This window comes from Rhinopithecus roxellana, chromosome 17 (genome assembly GCF_007565055.1).
Source record: "Rhinopithecus roxellana isolate Shanxi Qingling chromosome 17, ASM756505v1, whole genome shotgun sequence".
NCBI lineage: Eukaryota > Metazoa > Chordata > Mammalia > Primates > Cercopithecidae > Rhinopithecus > Rhinopithecus roxellana.
In genome coordinates, this window is record NC_044565.1 from 109,401,211 (window position 1) to 109,414,025 (window position 12,815).

At 46.7% G+C, this 12,815-nt stretch overlaps 1 protein-coding gene across 6 annotated transcripts in view; it reads left to right on the top strand.

The window, feature by feature from the left end:
- AFF3 (AF4/FMR2 family member 3) overlaps window positions 1-12,815 on the top strand; it is a 628,365-nt gene that overhangs the window by 579,632 nt on the left and 35,918 nt on the right. For all 6 annotated transcript variants that reach the window (XM_030920551.1, XM_030920547.1, XM_030920549.1 and 3 more), the window contains 2 exons: window positions 5,062-5,186; window positions 9,587-9,788. In XM_030920551.1, the coding sequence (XP_030776411.1) occupies window positions 5,062-5,186; window positions 9,587-9,788 (327 nt within the window). The remainder of the gene's footprint in view (window positions 1-5,061; window positions 5,187-9,586; window positions 9,789-12,815) is intronic.

Sequence of the window (12,815 nt, forward strand, 5' to 3'; positions counted from 1 at the left end):
AAAGTTAGACTGGACACATATGTTTCACAGCTGTTTTGAATCCCTAATTGAGAAGGGGACTAAGGAGAACGCCTTGTTACCTTGTCCTGGCTACAGTGAATATATTCCTTGCTTTGTAAGTGTGCATGGAGGAGGCACGCAGTCTCCTTTTTATGACAATCAACTTTGTGACCTAAGGGCACCTATGACCAGAGAAATTTATTCTAGGCCAGGCGCGGTGGCTCAAGCCTGTAATCCCAGCACTTTGGGAGGCCGAGACGGGCAGATCACGAGGTCAGGAGATCAAGACCATCCTGGCTAACACGGTGAAACCCCGTCTCTACTAAAAAATACAAAAAACTAGCCGGGCGAGGTGGCGGGTGCCTGTAGTCCCAGCTACTCGGGAGGTTGAGGCAGGAGAATGGTGTAAACCTGGGAGGCGGAGCTTGCTGAGATCCGGCCACTGCACTCCAGCCTGGGCGACAGAGCAAGACTCCGTCTCAAAAAAAAAAAAGAAATTTATTCTAAAGTACCAGGCCGGGTACGGTGACTCACGTCTCTAATCCTAAAACTTTGGGAGGCCGAGGTGTGCAGATTGCCTAAGCTCAGGAGTTCGAAACCAGCCTGAGCAACATGGTGAAATCCCATCTCCACTAAAATACAAAAAATTAGCCGGACATGATGGTGTGCGCCTGTAGTCCCAGCTACTCAGGAGGCTGAGACAGGAGAATCATTTGAACCTGGGAGGTGGAGGTTGCAGTGAGCCAAGATCATGCCACTGCACTCCAGCCTGGACAACAGAGCAAGACTCCATCTCAAAGAAAGAAATAAATAAAATAAAAAATAAAGTACCCAAGGATGTGTTTCTTCACATAGTATTAATAACATTAAGTAATTTATCCCTATAAAGTAGAATTTGAAGCCCTTGCAAGAAAGTTCATGAAAAGAAATATCTTCAAGGGGCAGCTTTTTGCTTTTCCTTGGTATGGACGCAAAGAAAAAAAAAATTTTTTTTTTTTTTTGAGATGGAGTTTCTCTCTTGTTGCTCAGGCTGGAGTGCAATGATGCTCCACCATCTTGGCTCACCACAACCTCCACCTCCCGGGTTCAAGTGATTCTCCTGCCTCAGCCTCCCGAGTAGCTGGGATTACAGGCATGCGCCACCATGCCCAGCTATTTTTGTATTTTTAGTAGAGACAGGGTTTCACCATGTTGGTCAGGCTGGTCTCGAACTCCTGACCTCAGGTGATCCGCCTGCCTCGGCCTCCCAACGTGCTGGGATTATAGGAGTGAGCCACTGCGCCCAGCCAGCAAAGATAATTTTATAAAGACACCCCAACATAGTTTCCACCCAGCACTGGCCATTATTAGCCTGCAGTGGGCACCCTTAGTTGGTCCCCATTGCCCTGAGAATGCTCACATATAATGGAAAGTGTGTGGATTTTCACACCAAGCTGACCTGACCTCAAATCCCGTCTTTCCCATTTACCTCCTGCAGGGCCAGCTTTTCATGGGCCCCATGCATGGGACCACACTTCTGTGCATCACCCAGGGCACCTTGGAATTGAATGCTTGTGGCTGCCATCTTAAAATTTGTCCTGTAATCTTTGAATTTGTGATGCTGCACATTGATGGTACATGTGCAGGGGCATATGGAGCTTTGACTCACTGTGTTCCCACCTCCTGCCTGTTTCTGCAGGGCAGGTTCTGCCTGCACTTCTGCCTCCTGGCACCCTGGGCCCGAGGCAGCCTCCCACTTCCTGTCTGAGTCCAGGGACCATTGCTGCTCTTGGGGGCCTAGGTGCAGGGACAGGAAGGATCTTGCCCATCCCTGATCCAGGTAGTAAGACATTCCAAAGAGGGTCTTGCAATCCCTGGGGGTTGCCCATTGCTGTGGGTTATTGGGGAAATGCCTGACAACTCGGACACCACAGGTAGGGCCTCTGATTGGCAGAAGGGGAATGCACGCCCACAGTGGTGGGCTGCACACATATGCCTCATCCCAGGGCAGACAGGGCTCTTGAGAGGCTACACTCGCCCCTGCTCCAGGTATCCCCATGCCCAGAGAAGTACAACATGTATAGCAAATACTGTAGACACCTCCATGACAGAGACTATGAAAGAAAGGAAAATGTTTTCTATTTGAGGGCTTTATAACATCACTCTTTTCCTGCTTTTTGAACAAAGGGCCCAGCTTTTTCATTTTGCACTAGACCCAGAAAGTTATATGTGGTCCTTGGCCTCCTGGGTGACCTTACTCAGGTGACCTTAATTTCTCTGAACATCAGTTTCTCCATCTAGAAAATGCTGACATCGGGGCTGGCCATGGTGGCTCATGCCTATAATCCCAGCACTTTGGGAGGCCATGGTGGGCGGATTACAAGGTCCAGAGATCGAGACCATCCCGGCCAACATGGTGAAACCCTGTCTCTACTAAAAATACAAAAATAGCTGGGTGTGGTGGCATGCACCTGTAATCCCTGCTACTCGGGAGGCTGAGGCAGGAGAATCACTTCAACCCTGGAGGCGGAGATTGCACTGAGCTGAGATCATGCCATTGCACGCCAGCCTGGCAACAGAACAAGACTCCATCTCAAAAAAAAAAAAGAAAAGAAAAGAAAATGCTGACATCTTTGCAGGGGTGTTGTCCGATTCACACAATATGTTCAAACAATGCAAGTCAGTAATACATAGCAGCTCATTTTCTTCCTTACCCACTGTTCCTCCTGTTTTTCTCTACACACCCTGTCTTCCTTACTACTTGCTGGTACTGAATCTTTGTTGAGTGTAGGAATCAATCTATCAATTAATCATCTGGGAATGAGTGTGGCTGCTACCTCTGGGATGGATGGCTAAATGAATAGGCTGATGGAAATACACACATAGATGAAATATGCAGAGATAGACATTGGTAATATATAGACAGATTGGAAATACATAAAGCCGTCCAGGCATACAGAGTTTACTAGAGAGAGGTGCAGAAAGATGTACATAAAATTCCATAATATTCTGTGTTTAAATAGTTGTATTACTTATGGCCATTTTTATTTTAACTTAAGAAACTTCATTTACACTAAGCCTGACACCGGGCTGTACTCATAAAATCTAATGAATCATCATTAAACACAGACACGAGAGAAGTGAAAGAACATTTCCATAGTGCTCTTTACCTGGTATTCTGGGCACCAGTACCCCAGTACTGGGTGCTGGAGATGGGCCAACATGACCCTGTAGACCTGGCTGTCAAACTTGTGGAGTCTCGCCCTGCTGGAGCCCTGGAGCTAAGGACTGAGATCTCAGAGCTTTGGTTTGGGCCCTCCATGGGGGCACTATTACAGTGTGGGCATCTGGGAGCCCCCATGGCAGAGGCTGTGTGGCAAAATTCCAGCCAAAGCAAGAAGGTCAGAGTCTTTCTTTGGTGCTGGCACTTGTCTCCTGGAAAACAAGGCAGACAGCCCTGAGGATACCATACTAGGTTGCTGTTAGCTCGTGGAAAATGGTACTTTCTGAATATATTTGTGTTGCACCTTAACACATATCTAAAGTTAAACACAGGCTGGCCTGTTAGCTTACACCTGTAATCCCAGCACTTTGGGAGGCCAAGGTGGGAGGATCACTTGAGCCCAGGAGTTTGAGATCAGCCTGAGCAACATGGCAAAACCTCATCTCTACAAAAAAAATACAAAAATTTAGCTAGGCATGGTGGCACACACTTGCAGTCCCAGCTGCTTGGAAGGCTGAGGCAGGAGAATCACCTGAGCCTGGGAGGTTGAGGCTGCAGGGAGCCATAATCCCACCACTGCATTCCAGCCTGGATGACAGAGCAAGACTCTATCTCTAAATACATAAATAAAATTAAACCCAATCATGGCAACAAGGATCCAATCAAAGTACTGTTTTAGAAAAAGGTACTTTATGGATTCTGAGATGTCATGGGATAGTAATTGAAAACTAGAATTTTTTTTTTTTTTTTTTTTTTTTTTTTTGAGACGGAGTCTCGTTCTCTCGCCCAGGCTGGAGTGCAGTGGCCAGATCTCAGCTCACTGCAAGCTCTGCCTCCCGGGTTTATGCCATTCTCCTGCCTCAGCCTCCCGAGTAGCTGGGACTACAGGCGCCTGCCACCTCGCCCGGCTAGTTTTTTGTATTTTTTACTAGAGACGGGGTTTCACCATGTTAGCCAGGATGGTCTCGATCTCCTGACCTCGTGATCCGCCCGCCTCGGCCTCCCAGAGTGCTGGGATTACAGGCTTGAGCCACCGCGTCTGGCTGAAAACTAGAATTAAGGCATCAAGAGATAATAGCTTCTGCTTGCAGTTCACAAAAGGCAATTTTTTTTTCTTTTTTTTTTTTTTTTTGAGATGGAGTCTCACTCTGTCACCAGGCTGGAGTGCAGTGGTGTGAACTTGGCTCACTGCAATCTCTGCTTCCCAGGTTCAAGCGATCCTTCTGCCTCAGCCTCCCAAGTAGCTGGGACTACAGGCGCCCACCACCACACCTGGCTAATTTTTTGTATTTTAGTAGAGATGAGGTTTCACCACGTTGGCCAGGATGGTGTCGATCTCCTGACCTCATGATCCGCCTGCCCCGGCCTCCCAAAGTGCCAAGATTACAGGCATGAGCCGCCGCGCCTGGCCAAGGCAAGAATTTTTAAAGCAGAAAAGTCCAAGTTTGCCACTGACTTTATGGCATGAATCCCAGAGAACACACACTTGCTGTACTTTATTCTGATACCAAGAAATGCCAAGGTGAGTGCCGCTGGAGCTGCAGTGGGAACTCAGACCAGGGCTGCTTTGGAGGACTAAATCCTAAGCCCGTTGATGGCAGAGCAGCTGTCAGAATTCAAAATGTTGAATCATGGCGTCGTGCCTCTCCTCTCCATCAGCTGTCGATTGTAAAACCGACAGATTTCATCCTTGCTTGTTGAGGAGCTAATGGGGAAGCCATGGCAGGGGCACAGCTGCTCAGGTTACGCTTCGGGGAAGCCAGGTGAGTGGGGCTCCCAGGAGGCCTCGCTCTGTGGAAGTCGACGCCTGGGAACTCTTGAAATCCAGTGCTGATTGACTTTAGTTTATTCCCATACAGTGTGACAACGAAGACGACTACAGGGAGATCAAGAAGGCCCAGGGAGAGAAAGACAGCTCTTCAAGACTGGCCACCTCCACCAGTAATACTTTGTCTGCAAACCACTGCAACATGAACATCAGCAGGTACGTGCATTCCCCCCAAAGTGGAAGTGAGCTGGAGAGATCTCTGGGTCTGAAAGTCACCTGCTGGGTGGGAGGAGGGTCGGGCTTTTTGAGGACTACTCTGGTCTAGGTCTGCAGACTTGCTTCCCTCCTTTAACCTAAGTCTTATCATTATGGCTACACATGTGCCACATACTATAGCTCCAGATACTCATGCAAGGTACTTCTCCATAACCAAAGACCGGATACTAGTTACACACAGCTCTACACTCCCCAGGATATGCCCGTCCCCCAAAAAACTTAATAACTGAATTTCTAATCAATATTTTAATGGTAACCACTAAACTCATAAGAACACTAAGCTTATTACACAAATGAAGAAATACACACTTCAAGCTGAATCTCCATGTGCAGCACCTAAAGCAATTAATTGGATATAGACTAAAATTGTGGCCTTAGAAGGGTCCGTGCTCCCAAGGTTAAATGGCCACCCAGACACTCCTCTCAAGAGGTTCCAGATGGACCCACCCAGCACTCACTCCCCTCTTTGATGAATGGCTTACAAGCAAGGCAAAATCCCAGGTATTTATTAGAAACGAGTAGCTTATCATCAGTCATAGAAGCGCTTTCCATTTTGAAATACCACAGCACGGAGACCACTTTTCCTCTCTAAGACACTCCTCACCCTCTCTGACCGTATACATAGAATTTTAAAGGGAGATGAATGTCTCAGCACAACACATAAAAATGTAAACTGAAAGGTTAGGAGAAGATGTAGAGCGGTGCTAAAACTTGGCGAGGAAATTGGAGAGCGAGGGTGCACACACACAGGCCCACTGCAGTGCTGGAATCACCTTGGAAGGCGAGGGCTCCTGTGGGTCTGAACGGGAGGGAGGGCTGCCTCTGCACGCTGCCCACTCCTCGGTCCTCTGTGCAGGGTGGATGCCAGCCCAAAATATTGGGAAAGGGGAAATGGGGAAAATGTGGTACCCAAATATTTTTTAATGTGTGATATCATTTAGTGCGTGTTAATACACTAAATAATCTAGCTGATCTGGTGGCTTCCGTAATTTCTAAGCAGTGAGGAATATAAACCGTGTGTCTGCACAACTGCAATATGATAGGAAAATAGCTGTGATTTGGCCAGGTGCAGTGGCTCGTGCCTGTGATCCCAGCACTTTGGGAGGCTGAGGGAGGCGGATCATGAGGTCAGGAGTTCAAGACCAGCCTGGCCAATATGGTGAAACCCGTCTCTACTAAAAATATAAAAAAATTAGCTGGGTGTGGTGGCACGCTCCTGTAGTCCCAGCTATTCGGGAGGCTGAGGCCAGAGAATCGATCAAACCCGGGAGGCAGAGGTTGCAGTGAGCTGAGACTGCACCACGGCACTCCAGCCTGGGTGACAGAGAGGCTCCATCTCAAAAAAGAAAAGAAAATAGCTGTGATTTATACTGGTGACACAGTCACGGGTGTTGATACTATTGCTCCTGCCAAACCATGACTCTGGTTTCATACCTTTACTCATAGTTGAAGGAAATGCTCTATTACAGTGAGAGGTCAGTGAAAACGAAGAGGTCACTTCTCCATTCAAGTTCTTGGACCCCAAGTTAAAAAACTCTTGTTCTAGAGACTTAGCCTGGCAGAGCCTCCTAGTTCTGATGGTTTTATTTATGTTAAGTAGTGACACAATGCATATAAAATGCTTAGAGTTCTTTCTGAGAAAGGTGGTCTGTGTACCTCTGGAACTGTGACTACCACTATCAAGTTTTACCAATGCTGTACAGCAGTCCCAGAGAAGGGGGAATTTCAAAGAGGAGCTCCCAAGAAAGGTTCTTTGGTCAACTTGAATATATATATAAACTTGCAATGATGAAGAACCGACAATCATGATGTCCATGATAATATTTAATGTCACAGTTTTGTTCTTCTTGTACTGTGAAAATCATGAAGTATGTCAAATAATAGAGACTGAGGAAAAGGTCTTTCTTCACTCACATTTCGACAAACAATTATAGTCAGGCAGTTCACATTATCTTCAACATCAGCATCTTCGCCATCGCTAGATGAGTAACTTTTGATTCTCCCAAAGCACTTTTGCGTAACACACCCTCTATGTTGTTAGACACACAGTGCTTTTGGAACCAGAAATCTGTCACCAGAAATTCTATCCCCACATGTATCCATTTGCATAACATTCAGAACCTTGGTTTTGTCATTTGTTCTAGAGGCCTGTGTTTGTAATCTCTCCACTGTGACCACCAGCTAAGGAAATTGCTTTTCGAAGTGACTTTAATGGCTTGTTTGCGGTGATAACGAACACATGCAATTAGAAGAGCCCAACCCCAAGAATAATGAGTCAATCTTTGTTAGATGACTTTACCGTGTTTTAACTGGCTCTACCAGCTGACCTCTATAAGTATCCTAAATTAGTGATGACTGAGTTTATTTCAGACTAATCTGTCTTCCCCAAAGAATACTTTAAGGAATAGAGCCCTAACAATATAATATACATTGCAAACTCAAATGTAAGTGAATCCCTCTTCACTGATGGTTGATTTTGGAGAACATTATATTCAGGCACAGACAGTAGTTTTGAAGGTGAAATAAGGAGTTAGGAATCAGAAACTGTAACTTCTACTCACCGTATTTATTTATTTATTTAGGAAACAGTCTTATTCTGTCGCCCAGGCTGGAGTGCAGCAGTGCAATCTCGCCTCACTGCAACATCCACCTCCCCCAAGTGATTCCCCTGCCTCAGCCTCCTGAGTAGCTGTGATTATAGGCATGCACCACCACACTTGGCTAATTATTATTATTATTTTTTTTTTTTTTGAGATGGAGTCTCGCTCTGTCCCCCAGGCTGGAGTGCAGTGGCGTGATCTTGGCTCACTGCAAACTCCTGCTCCGGGATTGACACCATTCTTCTGCCTCAGCCTCCCAAGTAGCTGGGACTACAGGTGCCCGCCACCATGCCTGGCTAATTTTTTGTATTTTTTTTAGTAGAGACGGGTCTTCACCATGTTAGCCAGGACGGTCTCGATCTCCTGACTTTGTGATCCGCCCACCTCGGCCTCCCAAAGTGTCCGGATTACAGGCGTGAGCCCCTGCGCCCAGCCAATTTTTGTATTTTTAGTAGAGATGGGGTTTCACTATGTTGGCCAGGCTGGTCTCGGACTCCAGACCTGGAGTGATCTGCCCACCTTGGCCTCCCAAAGTGCTGGGATTACAGGCATGAGCCACCACACCTAGCCTCCTACTCACTGTTTTTATATTCTAGGTTTAATCTGATCAATCCCTGGTTAAGTCATAAACTCGGATATTAAGAATTGGCTTTACATATTGCAGGTTGTTCTCTGGTTTTATTATTTTCTATATAATATTTAGTACAAGCTCAGATGAGATAGCAAAAGTCTTTTTGGAAATGTAGAATTCAGACTGGGTGCGGTGGCTCACGCCTATAATCCCAGCACTTTGGGAGGCCGAGGCGGGTGGATCACCTGAGGTTAGAAGTTCAAGACCAGCCTGGCTGACATGGTGAAACCCCGTCTCTACTAAAAATAAAAAAATTAGCCAGACATGGTGGCAGGCGCCTGTAATCCCAGCCACTCGGGAGGCTGAGGCAGGAAAATCACTTGAACCCGGGAGGTGGAGGTTGCAGTGAGCCAAGGTCGCACCATTGTACTCCAGCCTGGGTGACAAGAGTGAAACTCCATCTCAAAAAAATAAAGAATAAAAAGAAATGTAGAATTTGGCTGGGCACGATGGCTCATGTCTATAATCCCAGCACTTTGGGAGGCCGAGGCACCTTGAATCCAGGAGTTCGAGACCAGCTTGGGCAACATGGTGAAACCCCATCTCTACAAAAAATATGAAAAATTAGCCAGGTGTGGTGATGCATACCTGTAGTCCCTGCTACTCAGGGGACTGAGGTGGGAGGATTGCTTGAGCCCAGGAGGTTAGGGCTACAGTGAGCCAAGATCCTGCCACTGCTCTCCAGCCTGGGTAACAGAGCCAGACCCTGTCTCAAGAAAAGAAAGAAATGTAGAATTCATTTATTGTTGTTGACTGACTTTCCCACTGCTTGCTCCTTATGCTTGTTAGGAACACAGTAAGTTGTTTTTTGGGTATTTTGAGATCCTTGGATAAAGGTCTTGGAAAATGAAAGTGTTATTAGTCTTAGTCGCATCCTTTGGTGCTGGCTCCAGAATTACTATCATCCTGATGGGGAGAGAAAAGAAACAGTGTGACTTGCTTCTTGTTTGTTATGATTCTAATGCCATTAACTTGTTTCCTGGTGTAATAATTCCCAAGAAGCTTCTTCCACCAACAGGTCCCAGTTGGGTGGTTTGGGTCATAGGAAAACATTTACCTTTCCCTGTGCTGACTCTGTGACATTCCATTACTGTCATTTCCTTTTTCAGTGTGGCAATACCAATAAATAAAAATGAAAAAATGCTTCGGTCGCCCATCTCACCCCTCTCCGATGCATCTAAACACAAATACACCAGCGAGGACTTAACTTCTTCCAGCCGACCTAATGGCAACAGTTTGTTCACTTCAGCCTCTTCCAGCAAAAAGCCTAAGGCCGACAGCCAGCTGCAGCCTCACGGCGGAGACCTCACGGTTCGTTGATGCTCTCTCTTCCTTTCCAACTAAAACCAAAATGAGGGGCCGGGCGCGGTGGCTCACGCCTGTAATCCCAGCACTTTGGGAGGCCAAGACGGGTGGATCACGAGGTCAGCCAATCGAGACCATCCTGGCTGGCACCGTGAAACCCCGTCTCTACTAAAAATACAAAAAATTAGCCGGCCGAGGTGGCAGGCGCCTGTAGTCTCAGCTACTTGGGAGGTTGAGGCAGGAGAAGGGCATGAACCCGGGAACCGGAGCTTGCAGTGAGCCGAGATCGCACCACTGTACTCCAGCCTGGGTGACAGAGCGAGACCCCGTCTCAAAAAAAAAAAAAGAAAAGAAAAAAGAAATTGAGTACCCCCAAGTTCTGTCTCTAACCTAGCACAGTCTAAACACATGCTTGAGGTCCCTTGAGAATTCCTGAATGCCCCCCGCTTCTAGGAAGACCCAGCAAAAGACATCTCCCCTCACCCTCCCAACAGAGAGCGGGGAAGAGGAACCCTGAGGGAGAGTTCTAAGCCTCTGTTGCTTAGGCAGGATTTTATGTTTCTGTCTGAAAAGAAAAGACCTCGAAGTAATACCATCCCAGGACAAAGGAAATTAGGAGTTTGAACCATCCAACCTTTCTATTGGGAAAAATTTCTGAGCCCAGGGCAGAGTGAAATCTGGGATTGAAACCCCACACTGAAAGCTACAGGGCCCGCACTCGGCCCTCATTGGCCAGTGTTGCGGCCACAGTGGGGGAACTCCCCCACTACCCCTTTTCCAGTGATCTCAAGGGTGATTCCAGCACGTCCCAGGGGAAGAGCAGGGGACTTGGGTTCACAGTCTGATCTCACCTCTTAGCTACAGTGTGATCTTGGGCCAGTTACTTAATCTCTCTGCTCCTATTTCTTTACCTGCAAGATTTTAAAAGAGACAATATTATGAAAAGATCCCCACTGGGTGTGGTGGCTCACGCCTGTCATCCCAGCACTTTGGGAGGCTGAGGCGGGCGGATCGCTTGAGGTCAGAAGTTCAAGACCAGCCTGGCCAACATGGTGAAACCCTGTCTCTACTAAAAATACAAAAATTAGCCGGGCATGGTGGCAGGCATCTGTAGTCCCAGCTACTCAGGAGGCTGAGGCAGGAGAATTGCTTGAATCTGGGAGGCAGAGGGTGCAGTGAGCTGAGATCTCACCACTGCACTCCAGCCTGGGTGACAGAGCAAGACTCTTGTCTCAAAGGAAAAAAAACATAAAAAGACTCCCAACACCTAGGGACACCTATGCAACTAACACTATATGTTAGTTCCCCTTTGCTTCCATGCCAGCCTCTAAAAGCCAGTGGCCCTGGACCACTCATCCTCTCAGGAACATTAGTTACTTCCATACCCTCTCCCATGGTAGTCACTGTGCCTATCAAAACCAGCTGGGTGGCCAGGCGTGGTGGCACATACCTGTAATCCCAGCTACTCAGGAGGCTGAGGCAGGAGAATCACTTGAACCTGGGAGGTGGAGGTTGCAGTGAGCCAAGATCGCGCCACTGCACTCCAGCCTGGGCGACGGAGCGAGACTCCATCTCAAAAAAAAAAAAAAAAAAAGAACAAGACTCTGCAAAGAAAGATGAGGGAGGGAACAGAGTGTGTAACACTTTATCCCATGAATTAAAGATTGTTAAGAGTTGCTGGAAGTTCCCACAAGAGCCTCAATCTTAAAGCATCCTCAGGAAATTGACCTTCTTTTGTGCACCCTCACTTGGGAGCAGTGGTCTTTAATTCTAGACTGAAAGAATTGGGGAAGATCTATATTAGAAAAACATGGAACAAAAAGCCACCAACTCAAGTTTTTTTTATTTGCCTGTAGATCCTTAAGTCATGAGCAACTATGATATGCAGAGAACTATAAACCAATTATAGATCTTATTTAGTTATTCTTCACCACACAGGTGCTTATTTGGTAAGTACTTACTACGTGCTGGGCACCAGAGATGCAGTCACAATCCAGCGGATTCCATTTGTGCCTCATGAAGCTTACAGTTAGCTGGGGAGAGAGCCTCATACAGGGGATCACACATATCCATGACTCAGCACCAAGGGTTTCAGTGCTAAAAAGGGAACTCACAAAGGACTAGGAGCTCTTATAACAAAGAGGCTTGAATTAGTCCTAAGAGAGGCAAACTTTTTCTGCGAAGCAGGTTTTGACATTTTGGACTGACTAATTACTTGTGGTGAGGCTGTCCTGTGCAACGTAGGATGTTTGGCAGTGTCCCTGGCCTCCACCCAGTAGATCCTATGAGCACCCACTGGCAGTGGTGACAACTAAAAATGTCTCCAGGCATTATCAGTTTGCCCCCAGTTGAGAACTGCTGCTGTAAAGAATCAGATAAATAACCTAAGGGTTTATGGGCTGCACGGTCTCCATCCTGGCTACCCAACTCTGCCATTGTAGCAGGAAGGCATACAATAGATAAATGCATAGACAGGATTCATTTCCAATAAAACTTTATTTACAAAAAGAGCCAGGTTTGACTCCCTGTCCATAGATGGCTGACCCCTGATGCGAGATCTCTAAAAGGCAAGTAGGCATATAGTAAGAAGCAGAGGAAGCAGCAAGTGCAAAGGTCCCAAGAAAGAACTGGACACCGGCCCATGAGTCTGGGGCACAGAGGCCACAGGCAAAGAATGGCTGAGGGGCCACTTGACTGGGATCACTCCTTTTACCAATAGCAAGCAGAGGCCACTGGAGGAGTTTAAGAACAATTTTTAAATGTTGACATCTGAGTTTCCTGGTCTTCTATAACAGTAGACTCTAACCTTTACAGTGTTACACGTAAAAGCAGTCCATATTTAAAGCAGCATTTGTATACATTCAATTTTAATTACTTCAGAGAAACCATCTGCATTTCCTAACCTCAGATGCGGTTTTATGATCCATGTGTTTAGCACACAGTAGGTGCCATGTAAATGTTTCTATCCTGAGTAATGTGATTTTTAAAACTTTTCACAGACTGATGTGTTCCATATATATGTGTGTGTATGTG